The sequence below is a fragment of the Falco naumanni genome, chromosome 6 (genome assembly GCF_017639655.2).
Source record: "Falco naumanni isolate bFalNau1 chromosome 6, bFalNau1.pat, whole genome shotgun sequence".
Taxonomy (NCBI): domain Eukaryota; kingdom Metazoa; phylum Chordata; class Aves; order Falconiformes; family Falconidae; genus Falco; species Falco naumanni.
Genome location: NC_054059.1, coordinates 50,160,037 through 50,179,163, shown reverse-complemented (window position 1 = coordinate 50,179,163; position 19,127 = coordinate 50,160,037). Strand labels below are relative to the sequence as shown.

General features: G+C 41.2%; 1 protein-coding gene across 3 annotated transcripts in view; it reads right to left on the bottom strand.

Annotated features, from left to right (window-relative positions):
* HIVEP2 (HIVEP zinc finger 2) overlaps positions 1–19,127 on the bottom strand; it is a 126,780-nt gene that overhangs the window by 20,665 nt on the left and 86,988 nt on the right. For all 3 annotated transcript variants that reach the window (XM_040597322.1, XM_040597321.1, XM_040597324.1), the window contains 2 exons: positions 7,648–7,692; positions 738–6,363 (listed from right to left, as the gene is read on the bottom strand). In XM_040597322.1, the coding sequence (XP_040453256.1) occupies positions 738–6,152 (5,415 nt within the window). In that variant the 5' untranslated portion in view covers positions 6,153–6,363; positions 7,648–7,692. The remainder of the gene's footprint in view (positions 1–737; positions 6,364–7,647; positions 7,693–19,127) is intronic.

Below are 19,127 nucleotides of genomic sequence, written 5' to 3'. Positions count from 1 at the left end.
AAGGAAGGGAGTTACTGCTGGAGCACACAATAAATGCACACTTCATTTCAAGTACTTTTAACATTCCAGGTCAAAACCAAACTCTCATTTTGGTGCAACTCTACATGATAAATTAATTTGTCCATTTAATTTGATGGAGAATATGAGAGGGGGCAGTATGGACAAATTTTTATGAGAGTCTTGACAGAAAAGACAGCACTGTATCTTTCCTCAGAAAAAAAAAATGGAAAATAGAAACAGAAATGCCTTAAAAGGTAATTTATTGCCATTACAGAATTTTCCCTGGCACCTTTATCTAATGCTTAGTCCATCAGGAAGAGCCAGTATGTAAAAGACATTAAAGGATCTGAAGATCCTTACTCAATTTTAACTTAATCTTTACTTACATAGGCACGTGGATTTCTGTGTTTGATACTGTTTGAATCAGAAAATGGCAAAAACAAAGGACAAAATAAAAGGAGATAATGTATCAGGTTCTGGCACACACGAAGGTAGGGCTTTAAAAGCCTCACCTTTTATATCTGATTTTGAAAATGGAGACAGCGACAGCAGAAGTAGCAGAGCTCGCAGAAGGGTCAACTGAGCCTCAAAACTTATCATGGGAAGATGTCAATGTCTGATTTCCCAATGGGGAATCTTTTTTTTTTTTTTAAAATCATTAACTTACATTTCATATTTACTAATATTTTCTTAAATACAGATAAACTAATTTAATTTTATTAAAACCTCTTATTTACCTGAGCAAACTGCTTCCATGCACTTGATGATGTCAGTTTACCAGCTCCAGGTCTATGCATAGCAGCCAGTGTGTAGATTTCTGTGGTGTTTTTTTGCTTGGACCTTAGAAGTGCTAAAGTGGTCTTTGTACTCAGGCCAGATGGGTTTGGGTTACATGAACTTATACACCATGAAGCATAAACAGAAGATTTGAGGGTTGGCTGCTGAATGTAATTGGGTTTTGTGTAGTTTAAGAAACACCAGCTCACAGTAGTAGTAGTGCGTAGACTTGGGAACTGAAGGATCTGCTGAAAATCTGCTACATCTGTCAGGAGAATGGTTGAACCGGTGACTTTCCCACTGGTATTGGATGACATCTGGACTAACATCCCAAGAGGCAATTTTTGATGTTTCAGTTGGTCTTCTGGCTGAGTTTCTCCTGGTGGCAATGAAGACCTCTGTGGACTCATGCTCATATCTGAGGCTGTTTCATCCACATCCAGTTCTTCTGGCGAGTCTCTTCCTTCAGAAGGGCCACTGGACTTCTGCCCTGGTGATGTGGAATCAAAACTGGAAAGTTTCTCCCTGCTCAGTGGGAAAGCATCAGCTGTTGGCATGCTGGCAGGTGGGAAATCTTGAGATGATGAGGACGACAGTGGTGAAGAGGATGACATGGATGGCAGACTTTCTTTTGGCTCGGTAGCACAGCTCTGCCTTACTAGTTGAGGCTTTTGCACTCTTGGAAAATCTTTCTTAATATCTGAGTTAGTTAGCTCAACTGCACTTAGCTCCTCAACTATCTGCCCATACATTTTTTCTTCTTTGACTCGTTTCTGCTGCTTGGTCTCCATGAAGAGCTCCAAGCTGCTGGCAGGTGAAAGCATTCGTTTGCTTCCTCCCAAGGTAGAAGCCATGTCAGAACTGGAAGGTAAACACAGGGGAATCGGTGGCTCCAGTCCAAGTGGTAGCGTCTGTGGCACTTTCCACAAAGGATATTTTTCTAGCCCTCCATGCTGACCCAACATCTGAGCTATGTTAAATCCAATTCCTTGCATGGTTGCATTAGTTGCCAATGTTCTTTGAGAAACAGTTTCATCAACTTTACAAATGACAATTGCAGGACTGTTGCTCTGTCCAAGGATCTGGGAAATGCTTGTGTACATGACACTACCATAAGACGGCACATGGGTTTGAATCCTGACAGGAACAACTGTTCCTGGCAAAGACTGTACAGATCCATCACTTGGGGAGTCAAAATCTGTCTGAAGATGCTGCTCAGTGGAGGTATCTGTTGGTTTAATGCTATGGTCTGACTGGTACTTAGCAGGAGTACTTTTTGAATACTGCCCAGGTGTTCCTGAGTAATGCTGGTATGCTTGCTCTTTAGCGTGCACATAATCAGCTGGCTTCTTTCCAATAAGCTCTGGCGCATATTCCAGGTGATAACTTGGAGGAACATCTGTTTGGAAAGGCTGTTTGACGTAAGATTTCTGTAGCTGTTGTACAAAATGATGCTGGAAGTGCAGAGGTTCTGTGCACGATTGCCACAAGACAGGCTGCTGAGATGGTGGTAAGTGAACCATGCAGACAGCTGGATAGGGGAACTGAAACAAGGTGCTGTGAATAGGGGGAAATGGGACTTTTTCCTGATGTGCAAATAGCTGCTGCTGCTCTGATGGATGTTTGTTAGGAATATAAGGTGCTTGTTGGATCAAGGGAGTTCTTAACATTTCTGGGCTGTCTGCAAGAAGAGCCTGTTGCTGGGGAAGGTGAGATGAGCTATTACTAAGCTGAGCGCAAGACCCAATAGCCTGTTTTCCAGAGTCATCTACCTGAATGGGCTGAAGTACAGGGGACGGGGAGTGATGCCAAGCAAGCTGGGAGGAGCGAAGACCAGCCTGAGCATGTTCCATCTGCTCCTGCTTTATACTTTGTTCTGTGCTCTGATCGGTCTGGGAAATCTCTGGAAAACCACTGAAGGAAGCCTGGCGAACCAAGAAGCATTTCTTCCTTTCTCGGGATGGAGACAGTGCCGTAGTAGGTGTCCCAGCTGAAGAGGCATGAGACAGGTTTCCATAATCAAAGGATTTACTTCGGATCTCTGGAATTTCAGCAGCATGAGGACAGGGCATCTGTTCAGATGAGCAGCGTCTCATTTCCCTCTGATGGTGATGCCCAGGGACGGAAAGTGAGTAAGCACCAGCTGGAACAGTTAAAAACTCAGACTGTTTTCCAAACTCATCTTGTTTGGGAGGCGTGATGAACTTCATATTCTCTTCTCTTTCGAAGGACATTGAAAAACTTGAACTGTGGGACAAATTACTTTCTTGGCTAGGGCTACGAGAGAGGCTTGTACCTGTGGACTCAAAGCTGGATTCTCCAGAGGAGTGTTCCATGTCAGCCAGTCGTAAACGTTTCTTTTTGGGTGGTAGCTTTTCAGCTGGAAGTTGAGAAAGCGTTTCACTTCTCTGGGGCCACTGAAATTCTTCAGTGGGTCTCTCCTGCTCTTTACTCTGCACTTCTTTATCTTTCTCAGGCTTATCTGGCTCCTCTGTGACACGAATTTCAGGTACCTGTATGTTGTGCTGGCGAACCAGCCTGGGCTGCATGTGATACGGCTGAGGCTGCTGGGATGGAGATGGCTTACTGGTGTCAGCATTTTCTGTTTGTGGAGCTCGGTCTGGGCTCATTGGGGACTCACAAATCTCACTCTCACATGTTTCAGATGGTGGATAGATCTTTTCCTGCTGGCACGCAATATGCTCTGTAGATTCAGACCTTTCAAATGAGTTTGGCCTGCTCAACGAATTTGTGTGCTGAATGACAGAGATGACATTTCCTGGGGGCTTTCTAGTCAGTGATTCTGCAGTCTTTTCTTGCTCTGCAGTTAATGATGAGTCTTCCAGAGAAGCTGCTGGGCTTCCAGACTGCAAGTAAGGCCTGCAGATTTCAAAACGCTCCGCATGGCAATGAGCAGCATTGTCCAGGCCTTGAAGGGCAAATCCGCTCCTTGGCACTTCCTGAATTTGAGATTTGGGATCAAAGTCCAAAGGCTGAATTCCCCCAGTGGTGCCAGCCATACTGCTGCAAAGCATGGGACTGTCTTCCTCATCTCCAACACTCTCCTCTTTCCTGCGCTTTCTGTTTTCAAAAGTTGTTCCAAGCATGGATGGCACCGCCTGAGATTGTCCAAGTGGATCAATGAAGTACTCTCCCCCCTTGTTCATCCCACCTAAGGATGGTGAATCCCTGTAGTTCTGCTTCTGAGCTTCAAATTCTTCCCATTTTCTGTAGTGCTTTCCACTGGCGTCATAGTCATAAAAGGTTTTGTCTCCTTTCTTCTCTTTTAAGGATGGTCCCTTGTCACCTGCTGTCTGTCTGCTGGAAGCAATAATTATACTTTTCCCTGGTCTTCCATGATAGTCCAAATCTGAGTGCCCCTCCTGCACAGACGGCAATTCAAAGGCAGCCTGTCTTCTCAACATCCTTTGATGGGATATTCCCACTGTCCCAGGGTAAAATACATCATCTGAACCAGCCATCTTCTCATCAAATGAGTGGCTTCCTCTCAGAGATGGGGGAATACTTAGGCTGTTTGCAGAAGAGGTTGGCATGGAGTTACTTCTAATAAGAGGAGAGGAATCTGCTGGGGGTTCCAGAAGGATGGGTACGTCACCCTGCTGACTGACTTGGTACAAGCTGGATTCACTTTTGATGGAAGATGTGATAGTCTGGGATTGTCTACATTCTGTATTGCTGCCTGGATAAACTTGTGCAGATTTAATAGCGCTCAGATTACTGGAGTCAATGAGTTCTTCTTTACTTGGAGGCAGCTGAGAAATATGTTCCTCAAGCATCTTGATATCTAATCGGTTATTCAAAAGAGGTAATGGCTCTGCTTTGCCCTTTCTACCCATTAAACTGTGCTCCTGATTTGTTGTGGCTACTGTTAGTGCTGTCCTTTGATTAATCCTATAGAACTTTCCAAATATGATCTCCTCGTAAGACTTTGCGTTAGTATTTGGTGGGCTAATTTGCTGCTCAGCACTTTCTGAGCGGGAAAAATAACCAGAGTCAGTGCTTCCTTTACTGTGTGGGCTCAGGAGGTTTAGTGACTGCTCAGAATCTTGCCCTTTTTTCTCTGACAGTCTTAGTGCAAGTCGCTGTTTAACTGTGTGAGAGTCATCGGACTTGGTACTTAAGGATGGGGTTTGTAACATATCAGAGCCAATATATGGTGAACTCTCACTGGGTAACTGAATTCCACTTTTAGGGATAATCAAAATGGGCACTTTCATTGGCCCCACCAAGGACTCTTCCACGGAGGAGTGAAAACCGCTCCTGCTAGCGATGTCCAGGGGGAGCTGCGAGATAGGGCTCAGTTTGTCAGACCCTTCCACTAAGAGTGGGGTCTCCTCATCAGTGTCCGTGCTCTGCTCACCATCTGAATGTATTTCAGCTTCCACATCAATGTAACTGGCATCTAGGTCCAATTTAGAGACTGCTGACTCTGTGAAAGGTACCAATCCTGCTTTAATTGCATGGGCATGTGACTTCCTGTGCTTGTAAAGGTTGCTCTTTGTCTTGAAGGAGAAACCACAAGGAACACAAGGATACGGTCGCTCCCCAGTATGAGACCTAATATGCTTTTTAAGTACACTAGGTTTGGCACAAGCCCGATTACAGTAAGGACAAATGTACTTGCCAGGCTTTTTGGGTTTGTGCTCCTTTTTGTGAGCATCTTCTGATTGTTCTAAAGATTTCTGTGAATATTGGCTGTATGTAGGGTTCAAACTCGAAATCTTCTTCCTGGAGAAACTTCCACTATGGCTATGCATATGAAAAGGAAATAAGTCCTCTGAGGCAACTGATTGCAAGTGGCTAGAAAACTGCCACGGAGGGCCTTCCAAGCTCTGATGTGGCTTTATGTTGTGCAAGAAGCCTTGTGGCAATGAATGCTGTGGGAAAGAAAGTGAATGCTGACATGAGTAAGGACTTGGACGATGCTGTGGATATTGCTTCTCCGTGACTTGCTGTGCAGCTTCATTTGATGATACCAGTTTCCCAGAACTAAAAAGTTGTGCTGATCCTGTGTTTCCTATTTGCTCGTGATCTATTTGTGGTTGCCTCTGTACTTCTTGATTGCCAAAAGTGCTCATCTTAATAACAGCTGAATGTTCTTGCCTCCATCTACTTGGTACTTTAGCAGTTTCTCCAGACCTTGAGGTAGCTTTTTGCCCTATAGCTGTGTCCCCAGAGTCCATTTTGTTACACAAGGTCGTAAGTGCTAGTTCACTTGAAAGCTGTGCAGACACATGGAGTGTGTCCAAAGCTGTGCTTTTTAAAGTTTTGTTGCTCCCATTTTTCCAGGGCTGTTGCAAGTTCACAGACTTTTCTTTCTCTTTGGAACTTTCCACACAGTAGTCTATAGGCATTAGATTTGTATCTGTACACTAATGTGAGTATTATACAGTTCTGTTCATGGCAGGAACTTTCCTAAACAGTTTATTATACATTTGCAAAGACTTGTTATAGCATTTGGACATTTTCCATTGTTATTAAATACTGAGATGCAGAATGACCCAGAGATACTTGTGATCTACTAGAGCAAAGTTCTCTTCATCTCTTCCATGGTGACACAGCTATCTGTATAGAAAAGTCAAAAACAAAGAAACCTCATACACCAATTAATACAGGCATGCTAAGTAACATTGATGCAGTCAGTTGCATTTTTATTGAGCCTTACATAAAAAGTATAGAAAGACTTAAGCAAAGGTAACTATATTTCAGAAATCTCCCTTTTGTGAGCAGACATGGTAAAGACTGGCTCCAGAGATCACACACAAGCATAATCACTACTCAGTAAAAGCCCTAGGAATAGAAAACAGAGATCTACACTTTCCAAATTAAACAGTAGCATTGGAAGGCTTTCCGGGGACGGTTTAAAGGCTCAGTTCTCAGAAAGTCCACCACCTACTTTCAGCTCTTTCAGCAAATCGCTACCGCAAATAGAGTCTTAACACCGTGGGTGGGAACTACCTTACCCAGTATTACTCACCTACAGTTCAGACATGCACTTTAGTCACCTGGCCTTCCTCTAAAGTCAGAGGATGGTGATCAGTAAGTACTTCCAGAGGAGAAATCCTTCCATATCATGATGGGTGCTTCAGACATGGGAATTGTCTATGCACACAGCCCTCCACTACAGAGATGCCTGTTTCTTACTGTTGGCTAGGCAGAAATCCTAGATGACTACCTTGGAGTATATATACCAAATTTTAAGATGGCTAAAGTGAGGTTCTTCTTACCTTAGATCAGCTAACTGGTTTTACAAGAAGGTGTTAATCACCCTTTTAAACTACTTTCAAACAGTCAAAAAAGAGACATCAAATAAGCATTCCAAACACAGTACTACTGGTACCTTTTCACATCTCCATCTTCCAATCATCATATGAAATTTTAGTGAGAACATCTTGCAAGAGGTAAAACGTATTCGAGAAACAAGCTATGACTGTTTTATGCTAGCAATTCAGATTTCAATGTCAAAACTTTTCCATCCAGCTATACATGCACATTTTATGCTTAAATGCAATAGGTTTCCACTGTTCTGTTACGAAGAAGAAAAGCTCAGAGGTATGATTTTCATAGACAAGTACAGCATTTGAATTTGAGGAACAATGTAGGCTTCCTGCTTCCATGTCTTCCACACACAGGATGTTTTCTGGATGAAACAGTGAGAATCATGAAGCCAGTAATCATTTTAGAATAGCAAGCAAAAGGGTAAAAAAAGCAGTATTAGAGATGCAGGAATATTTTTCATTCCTACAGTGGAAAAACTGAATTTGGCTTGAAGAAACATTAGCAAAGTACAGGAAAACACACAGGTAATGGGAATATATGTGGGGGTTTTGTCCAGTATAAAACAATTACCTGCATCTTCTAGGCATCTAATAGGCATGACTATCTTCAAATTTCCTGTAGAAAAAAAAAAAAAAAGTCATAAGTATTTCTTGATATTAAGTACAAATGCTCAAGAAAGTTTTCTATTATTTACAATAGAGGCCTGAAAATTTCATTTATCCATCCACTGGAAAAATTTCATGTTGTGTCTAAGAGGTCTGAGAAACCACATCTTGAAGAATATGAGCACGAATCTTTTTAAACTACTTAGGTTTTTCTACTGTGCAGATGAGTAACTGCAAGTCTAAATTAATGCAGTCTCACCTTCCTGCATTGGTAAAAAGAGAGCTGCCAATGTCCCTCTTCATTCCTATGCCTTTGTTAAGCCTGGATTATCCCTGAATCTCATTGGCAAATCCCCTTTCGATGCCTCTTTCCAGCTAATACTGTTAGACTCCAGGCCTCTCATTAAATGTTTCAGGGACCAGAACAAAATCCTGGTCAGGGTGTCACCAGTCAGGTACAAGATGTAGTGAAATGCAAGTAGGTTTCCAAATCAGTTAACACCAGTGGGATACTGCTCAAGAATATACGGGTGCCTTCTCAACGAAGAAACCCACAGACCAAATACATGGTTAAAAGACTTCTGTGACCACCACGATTTGTCATCTGCCTGACCACCACCAGACTGCAGGGAACTCTGCATTGCTGAAAAGACTGGCACAGAGATACACGGAGCCTGAACATCACCTCACTGCCCTAAAGAGCACTTCTGTGAAACAAGGAATCTCCCTTCCAGTAGTTTTCAACAAATCTGATCTTGAAAACACATTTTGGCTTTTATTCCATTAAAAAGGATGTTTGCTCAATTGTGATAATGAAAGCAACGATTACGGCTTTTCTTTACGGTTTTTATTTAGGGCAAAATTCAAAGCATCTCTAAAGAACAGATCTTCAGAAACAGCTGGAGTATTAATTTCAGAGTATGAGATATAGGCTGTTATAATGATCCTCAACTAGAAACTGTCAGAAAAACAGCTAGACCGCTCATGCTTTCTCCATTAAATAAACACAACAGATGATAAAATAGTAAAGTCTATAAAAGAAAACAAATATTGAAAAATAATTTTTAATTCTTTGTAATGAATAACACTTTCAAAGAACAAGTAAATGTCAGTAAACTCCACTACTTGACATAAGTAGAATCACTACTGTGCCACCTGTTATTGATTATTTATTTAACAGTACTAATAACATATTAGTAGTTAGGACAGCAATAGCTAATGGACTGTTGGTTTAGTCAAACACAGATAACATATTTTTAAATTGTAACTACAGAGGAATCCCTATAGTACAAAATAATAACTAGCTATCAAACACAAACCAGAATATTTTAGGTCATAATGTCATTCAGCTTTGATGCATTAATGGATTTTTAAATAACTCCCTTGCTTGAGTCTCTAAAAGAAAAAAGAAAAAATGTAATTCAAGTAAAACTTTCCTAGAATTTCCTAATCCATTTTCTCAAATAAAAAGTGTTGCTACAAGTGGAAAAATAAATCCTCGTGCTCAATTTACAATGTATTGGAAGTGGTTACTACAGAGCATCTCTGCAGTGCCTTATGAGGAAATGGCAGGGAAGTGGCAAATCATTTTTGGCCTAAACTAAATCACAGGTCAGTAATGATGCCAGTATACAAACACAGGTGTAAAGGAAAATATGTGGCTTAGGAAGGAGAAACAGGGATGGGAGGGAATGTCCCTTACTGACAGAGCTTAAAGATACTAGCCATTTTCAAAGAACTTTTGTCCTTATTAGACAATTCTGCAAATGATAAGAAGAAATTTCTAGAAGATGCCAGTATCCTTCCTGTTCCACACTCTCTCTACCAAAAGCAGCTTTAGAGAAGAAATCTGCCAGTCACGGCAGTGTGACAGCAATGGTTTTATTTGAGCAAAAGATGATGCTAATATACTTCCAACCATTTTCTGTTCTGGACTGAGACCTCCGTTACAGAGTTCAAGCTATTCTGTGGTCCTGTTATTTTCAGAACGTTCTATATAATTTTTCAACCTACACTACGAAACAGGTATAGACTAATTACAGGGATTATTGATGGCTTAAGTTTGGTCAGAGTCACTCTCCTGAGGAAAATAAATCCCTTTCCAGAACCAACATAGTATTTTTGGTTTGGTTTGAGCTGCCATCCATCCTATGTCAAAGATGGCTTTAATATTATTTCTTTCGGTTTCTTCCCCCTCTCTCCTCCTGGGAGACTGGCCCAAATGGAGGAATCTAAGACTCTGCAAAGCTGGTTTGCGTTCTGCTTTTTTCCAGTTAAGTCTCTCTCATCTGCCGCATCCACAGCCTAGCCTAATCCAACAACAGACTTCCATTTTTCAACTGATTAATGTTTCTCCTTTAGAAAACACTGTAAATATACTTCTCAGTATTGCTTTTCATCAAACATACACTATTCAAGAGACAGAAATTCCCTATATTTCAAGTGCTACATATTTCAAACTCAGGAACCAAGGATGATAAAAAAGCACATTTTCTTTAATACCTTTGGCACGGTTCAGCTCTGTTGGAATGACTAAGAGGAGCCCACCTACACGGATCAGAAGCTGTACAGGAGTTGCACTGAGCACATCGTTTGACAGCAGCTGCAAAGTCCTGCCTGGCTGGGGGCCAAGCCAGGTTTCCCAGTAGGAATGTGGCCCAGGAGCCAGCTCCCCCAGCCACACTAACTGCACTATCTGCCTGCTTCAAACCGGGACATTTTACTTCTGTGAAAACTTTGAACATGAGAAGGTTACTGGGAAACCAGGAACTGTATTTATGTCAGATGCACCTACTAAATCAAGACTTTTAAAACTTTCTAGAAAGGTGCATTATCCCATCACTCCTTTTCCTAAGGTGCCTTTGTGAGCTGCGTGCAGAGGACATATATCTGGTTGACTGCAGAGCTCCAAGACTATTCTTTCTTTTTTTCCCCTCTCTCTTTTTTTTCCAGACCATTAAAATGGTTACACTCAACAGCTTTAAAATAAAATTTGGCAAAATACATCTTTTACTACTTCTCAATTTGTAGCTCATATTACAGCTCTTGCAAGTGAACAAATTGGAAGCTTATGTCTTCCAGGCTAAATCCTGAGTGCACCATACAGAATAAATATTGACTCTAGCGTAAGGACTAAAGGTCAGATCCAGCCCTGTTTTAAATCTTTTCTGTCCAGCTCTGCCAGCACAAAGCTGGCCTAAAACCACAGTAACAGGCCCCTGAAGAATTCGTATTCTATAGGGCAAGCGTTAGCACAGGCGAGCTGCAGTGGCTCCTATGAAATCCTTACACTCATGCACAGGCATCTGCCAAGACCCTTATTAGGCAAGTCTAGTTTATGTCTGAGACAAGCCCAGCAGCCAAGCAGCCTTACAAGAAAGAGAGGCCACCTCTGAGCTTTTCCCCACCTGCAACTGAGAAGAAAATTGCCTTGGCCTTTCAGGAAGAAAGGCAGCACACCTTTGGCTTGCTGTCCTACCCCATGTTTCCCTCTGCACCGCTAATGATATTCCCCACAGAGCTGTTTGGTGTTGACATGGCTGCGAAAAGAAAAAAAAAAAAGTGGGAACCCTAATAAAACATGGCTTTACAGCTTCTTCTACCTAGGCAAAGTCATAGGTGGGCTGAAGTCTGAAGAAGAGCTCTCAGCTACCATTCACTATACATCTGTGAACTGAAGGATTTAACTGGCACGAAGACAGATAAGCATTTGTTTCTCTTTCTTTGCAAGGGTATATATTCGGCTGAGGATGTTATGTACCAACACAACAGAAGGAATACAGTCCTTGGGGGATATAGTTTTGGCTTTTTACACAAATGGAAAAAAAAAAAGACGACCAGCTGCAAGCTTTTTTATACCACTTGACACACCACCTGTGGTCTTTGAACTGCACTTACTAAAAAGATAAGGAAGAAGATACACTTATTAAATCTCCCAGTTTTCTAAAAAGGCTTCCTGTTCCTGACCAGAGAGATTCTCTCTGCATTTTCAACAGCCCCTGCTTAGGGGTCCCATCTGACTGTGGGTTTATAGCTGGCCTTCTACCTGTCTATTTGCACACCTCTAGGAATGACCGTAAATTCCTAGGTCAACCACTGGCACTTGGCAAAGTCTTGAACTACTGGGGGAATGCAAGGGAAGCCCGTGCTTTTGCTGCAGTTTGGCAGGAGCTGTAAGACATCCTTTTACACATGCAATTCCAAGAAGGCAGTCCTTTTAAAAAAGGTTAGGTGCATTTATTTTAATCTACCACTTTCTATATTGTAATTGCTGTTGTTACTTCTTCACATTTGAAGACGCTATTCTAATTTGTTCATTTAATTCCATCTCAGATGTTCTGACATCCCTCTGGGTTTCAGTGCTTTATTGAATGACTTGCTATTCTCCAAAACCAGCCAGAAAATCACCGTTTTGAAAATACTCTGAAACATTTAGAATAACACACATGTTTTTTACATTTGGGCAGCTGGACCAATCATTAAAATGTATTTTTTAAAATGTCATTTAAAAGTACTAGCCAATACAAAACCAAATATTGCTCAGCAACTACACATAGTACACTGTGAATTTACTATTAAATGATCAAACAAACTGTACTAAGCTTACTTGAGGAGAAGCTACAGGGCAGGATCTGTTCTCCATTGCTATGTTGGGTAAACGCTTGTGCTCTTGTGGATTGCCCAAGAAGCCAGCAACTGAGGGGACTGACAGAAAAAATGCAGTTACAGATGCGTTAAGGGTAGACTGCAAGCCTGCTGTGACCAAACACCAGTTTTGGGTTGTTACTCTCAGGTTTCCATGAGAGTCCCTGGTAGTTGTTGGTTTCAAGGGACAGAATCTGTGCATGTAAAACTCGAAGTGGTATAAAAGCCAGCACCCTGATTTGTGCAATTATTATTTCAGTGCTTACGCTAAATCCAGCTTATATCTTGAGATCTATTCTAGAACTGTAACTGTTGCGAGACGGCATGTAACAGGACATGTTAGTTAACAGCAGTAGTATTGATTATTTCATTCATTCTAAGGCTTTACCAAACTCACCTTAATCTTGTTAATTCAGATAATTCAAAGGATTATCTGATACCATTAGCTGAGTATGTTGAAGAAAGTAACAGGAACCTGTTTGCTTAAAAGCATGCTGAAGCCAACTAAGAAAACATATAAATAATCAAATCTGTTGTACTCTAACACTTGTTAACCTTAACTGTAGGAACTTATACCTGTCTCAGACATTTCATATAAATGTCAATGGGTATGTGCTGTGAAGAACAAGACTCTTCTTCCCTCCTGTGAATGTGATCCTACCAAATCTGAGGTCAGGCACACACTATCCCTTCTGTGGTGACCTTACAGAAAAATGAGGTATGAAACAAGATCTCTCACTTAACTTCAAGGAGCTTTGAACAGATATGAGGTTTGACTCAGAGAGGCTAAAAGGATGCAAATCAGTCCAACAGCAAGTAAATGTAAGAGCCAAATTCTGCTCTACATTATCCTGGTAAGAATCTGAAGAAATGAGTTGCAAATCCAAGGATACAATTCCAGATTTATTCCTCATAAAACCCACCAGAATCAGACATCGCTTAGGTTTAGGCTCTTACATCTTACATACTACATATCTGAGGTTATCTGTTACAAGGTGAAAATAAACTAGTCCAACACCTCCAAGATGTCTACAGAGAACTTTGTAACATATATTGCAATAAATGTTCAATTACATGGTAGTAAGAAAACGTGGGTGATTTTCTTCAAGAGATGCTGGCTTGCATCATAAATGCTTAGAGCACAGCTGCAGCAAAACACTCAGTTTTTGCTATGTTAAGTATCTCAAATATAATTTTAAATTGCCACTCTCTATAGAAAAACAGTACCTCCTAAAAAACTTAAATTCAAGTTGAGTGTATTTTAAGAAGCCATAGAAGAAGCCTATAGCAGAAATTATTTAAGACTGACCTTTTCACTATAATGACAAGGATTGCTCACTTAAAGTACATCACTATTTCCTGTCTCAGCATCATACACAATGTACACATTACTACCAGATGGAAAAAATGTATAAAAAAAGCTTTCACATTGCCAAAGTTCAACTGAACACACTTATTTCCACAGGATGACTATTTAAAAGAAAGAGAGACAGAGAGGAAAAAAGAAATCTACACAGAAGCCGAATTATTCTTAAACACTTCCTTTATAGGTGGAAGTCTGCAAACAAATCAGTTTTGCTTGAATTGAACAAAAAACTGCTATCAATGAGATGCCAAAACAGCCAACAGGACAAACAATCTTGTCACTCAATTAGCAGCTAATTGATCTCCCTGTTCTCACTGCTTTTAACGGATCAGGTAAATATTTTGTTTCTCATTGCCTAACCTTGCTGTGCACTAAGAGTCTGTCAGAGGTGCTTAAGCATGTCAGATAATACAAAATCTACCTGTTCTGGTTGACGGTTTTCCAATGCAGACATCATGAATCTATTTCTATACAAAAGCAAAGGACCGCGATTATTCAGATATGAAAATAAACAAGAGAATTATATAAACTGCTAACCTTCTCATACTGCTGCTTATTTCCTTGGGGAACAAGTTAAAAAATGAAAACAGGTGAGTAAAATGCCAATCATTTCCCCACACGGACCTTAAAATGTGATGGCAGAGCAACTGCAGATCTGACAGCACTTCCAGTGTTATTAAAATTTCAGAAGACAACAAAAGTATCACAGTCGTTTTGTGACCCCCCTCCTGTGTCCCCATGTTCTTTTGAAACATAGTACACAGTGACGTGCAAGTGAGAGCAGCTCCCATGCAGAAAATAGTCAGAAACAGATGCCCATCTCTAAGGTCCCTTTGAACACTGTTTTGATGGCTGAAGTTAGGTTTGTATGACGCCTAATCCCACTGGCCCTAACCTGCAGGAGAAAAAATGTCTCTCAAGAGTGAGTTAAGTAGTAAGTAAACAGTATTTCTTAAATACACATTAACAATGTATAGTGGTATCCAAAGTGGTGCTGAGATACAAAGATCTTGGGCTGCTCTCTTCATCAGCAGAAACTCAACTCCATTTCACGTTCTTCTGAGCCACAGCAACTGAACATAAGGATACCATGCCAAACCATGGAAGTGTGAAATAGCTTCTGATCACTATTGCAGGATTACTTTTTTTTTTTCATGCCTGCAGTGTAGAAAATAAATAGAACTTTGGCCCTACTGTTGGCCCCAAACTAATATCATGTTAACAAATAGGCATTATGTAGCCCCCAAAAGGCTAAGTACCTAAAACCTGTGAAAAACAAAGGCTCAAACACTAACCATAACTAATGTGATGCCATTGGGATTGCAATGAATGTATTGCATTTGCAAGAACTGGTGAAAGTTACTGAGATTACAGATTTTTTTCTCAGTTCAACGTAAAAAACCGTGTTAATCAAAGGGAAATTTCACATTTTATAAAGGACAGATTAACGAATCTGTGAATCTAGCAGCACCTGTGAAAGATAAAGTGTATGCAAAGAGCAACATCCCATGTGGACACAGTTTGCAGTAATTTCTAGATTTATAAAACTTCATGTACAGTAAGAAGGGTAAGAACAGGCTCGCTGGAGTATTCAGACTGCTAAAGTTGTCAGATATAACAATTTTCCTAACTGAAATGACATGCAAAGGCTGAAATGCCTGTTTTCACACAAAAACTGTAACCTTGGGCAGACGCTGGGAAGAACAGAACTGTGCAGGAAAGTCCCTCCTAAGATAACATACAGCTTCTCCCCAGGCTTTCCCAGGGGAAAAAATAACCAAAATTTTTGTAAATATTGCATCATTTTTAGGTACAAAGTGATTATTATTCTGTTGCCAAACGGAAATATTAGGTAAATATCAGGCCTTTGCCTGGCATCTTCATCTTAGAGGGAAAATACCGCTAAATTTTCTGGGAAGTGAGGCTTTTTTAGTTTAAAAGTTACACAATCCTAATTATGCAACCACGGCAGATTTTATGAACAGCTATGTCTCCTTTCACACCATGTCAGAAGAAGCCACTTACATTTCACATGAAATTATCGGTCTTTTAAACACTTCCTTGAATGAGCAAATGCACTGCCCCTGACGGACACCCTCACCTCAGGAAGAATTACATAGGAAGACATTTATAGTATCTGAGCTTGCGCTTGTTTTTCACTCACACCAATTATTATACAAGCTTATTTTAAAACCTGTCATTGTTTACTAAGCCCTGCGGTCACCACATGTCAAAACAAAAACAGATGCATGCGAAACATCAGTGGCATGTTCTTACCATTTCTTTTCTCCATTTTTTGCGCCCAAAGTGGAACAGGCCTTCACAGCAGTTTTATTTCTATCTATTCTGAATACTTTGTTAAAGTTCAGCTGAGATCAGCTATTAAGCTCCAAATCCTATACATCACACAGATGTCAAAACAGTTGCTAGTCTGCAGCCAAAATGTTTCACTTTGACTAGTGACTCAATGCAGGCATTTTGCTGTGGCAAATCTAGTCACTTGGCATCACCCAAAGAGTCTGACCACTACTGTGGTAATATAAAATACATTAGTAAGACTGCACATTTAAGGATGCTGCTCTCTTTACAACCCTCAGGATGCCTAGGAGAGGAAAAAAGGAAAAAAAAGCTCTTTTAAATTTATCTGGCCATTTTTTACAGTACTTCCTTCTTTTTATTGCATGAAGCATTGGAAGTCAGTATGTATAATATCCAATTGTATCAGAACACCTCTTTAAAGTTCAGTAAAATACGCATATGCTTTCTGCTGCATTTTGTAGGTATACATGAAATTTCTCTCTTTGCTTTTAGGTTTCTTTCTACAAAACACTAATAAACTGTGTTTATTAACATCTTCTAAACAAACACCTCTGAAAAGATGAAGCTCCACCTAAACGCCTGAATCCACATATAAAACCACAGCTTTTCCACAGGGTTGTGTTGATATCTGAGGAACAGGCCAAGCTGACGGCTCAGTTACAGATTCTCAGCAAGCACAACACAATAAAACCCTAAACATTTCTTTGGAAAGACACTGCTCAGGTTTCATGATGACTCTGTATCAGACAAGGTTAGACTGGGGTGCAGTATTACAGGGCATTCCTAAACAAGTGTCACAACTGGATGCCAAATCACTCCTACCCAGGAAAAGTTGAAGCAAGGACAGCAAAAATCTTAAATTCAGCCACTGCATGAGAGCTCAGCAGGCTCTAAGAGGGCATTTTCAGGGCTGATGGTCCGTTAAAAGGGAAAGCAACCACTGCTAAGCTCTAGAAAGCTCCAGACAACTTCATACAGGGTTCTCCTCCTCGTGCATCATGCTTGGCACATTCCACCAAATTTAGTTTTCTTTCCATTGTCAGAAGTGGAAGTGAAATCAGCTAACGATCTGGCCCAAAAGTGACTCGAGTGCTTGTGATACACCAACAACACTTGTACGCTACAAACCAAAGAAAGCATCACTAACATACAATCACAGAATGGTCTGGGTTGGAAAGGGCCTTTAAAGATCATTGAGTTCAGTTCCCAAACACCCCCTAGTCCAGCCCCCAACGGCTCCTTCACAGACAGGGAAAGAAACACATGGAGTATACACATGAGCATATAGGGCATCATATTAGCTACTCTACACTTATTTAAACTAATTAATTACTCACTTACTTAAACTAATTAATTCCTAAATGTTCCTTGGGATGGCTCCTAACATCTGAAAAACTGCATTGCAAACCAAAAGCACATAGGCTGCTCTCCTTAAGACTAAAGGGCGATGTTTTAGCACTCAGACTAGCTAAGGCAATTAGTCAACTTGCGCATTCAACTGAACTCTTCCCCTTACTTCTCTCTTCCTACCCTCTTGCAAGATCTGAGGACACCCTGTTCGCCTGGAGATGGTGAATCACTACAAGCCAGCAGGCCCACTTGGTTCCTCAAAAGACACCAACGGTGTAAAAATAGCTCGTACTAATGAAGCAAGTACAGCGTCAGCAGCCAGATGAGCGTGGGTGATCAGATAAGGGTCTGTTGTTGCAAAGGGCAAATTATTAAGAGAATGTTTCTCCCTCTCTCTCTCTTTTTATTAAGCTTTGTTCTTCCTTCACTGAAACCAGCCTTCTGCAATGCCTGATAAATGACACCTGACAAGACTGACTCCTCCTGTAATTGCAAGTTTCATACTGGTGCAGGAAGTGGTGCCTCACTGCAAGCTGAAGGTACAGAGGAGGTGCCGCTAAAAAAAAAATAAATAAAGAAAGGCAAAAATAAAGCCTAAAAATAGCCAAGACTACCCACTGAGTATGACTGTGTGGGTATATTTAGCCAGTCTAACACTAACTTTTCTTGTTAAAAACACAATCTTACCTTTATGCAAAACAGCTTCCTGTTTCTAAACATAACTTGAGAAACTTAAGAACATGAGGGGGGGAAATTCAGATTTTGAAACTGTCCCTTTTTCACTGAGATTGCGAGAGGATTAAATGTGAAAAGACCAGGTAGATCTCCTACAAGGGTTTTGCATCCTGACATCCCATATCAAATAGAGGAGAATTTGCTAATTAAGATATCCTAATAGATCCCATTGGACTAGGAAATAGATTCAGAAGCAAAACCAGCTGTACCATCTAACTTCTCTGGGACCAGAAGTGAGACTCTGAGAGCTGAAGGAAGGGGGACATACCCTGTGCCAGCTCCACTGCCCAACTGATGAGATGCAGTTGCGATTTACAGCCCTGTTCTGCAAATCTTGTCTACTCCGAGGCCAGTTTACATCACTTAATCAGCACAAAGGAGCGTTTAGGAAGGGTGTAAATATAACTTACTCCCATTTAAGGCACTCCTATGCTGCCTGATAAAGTGGCACGAGAATAAACAACTGTCTGGCCAAGTGATACAGTTTAGTACCTTATGAGCAATACGGAGAAGTGTTTCCAACCGCACATTTGAATTTCTGATTCCCAAATACCTGAGTTACAGTAATTAATGCATGTGCTTTCAAAGCGCTGGCGCTGTACCCACATATGTCAGCTGTCACACACACCGTGATGAGTGGAGACCAGTGCTCAGACACCATGTGCTATCTATCTGCTCCACTCGGCTCCAGCCCAGGGGCTGCCTCATGCCCAGGAACAGGAGGGCTTGCGCCGAGTCCCAGCCCACCTCCGCACCACCGGCACTTGCCAGCCTTGCCCAGCACCCACGCCAAGCAGACTTTGAGCCCACTGTTCACCCCACCTTACTGCATCAGGAGTCCTGAAACTTTCACAGGTTTAATGGCAACAGGATGAGCCACAACTTTGCTCAGCATAGATGTTCACAGATGGCCAGTAGCCTCTCTCTCCAGAGCAACTTTGTGCTTCTCCACAGCATGTATTGCTCCCCCTGACCCAAAGGGAAGGCAAGCCAGGTCCCAAGGACTCTCTTAAGAATGTCTGCAACTGTTT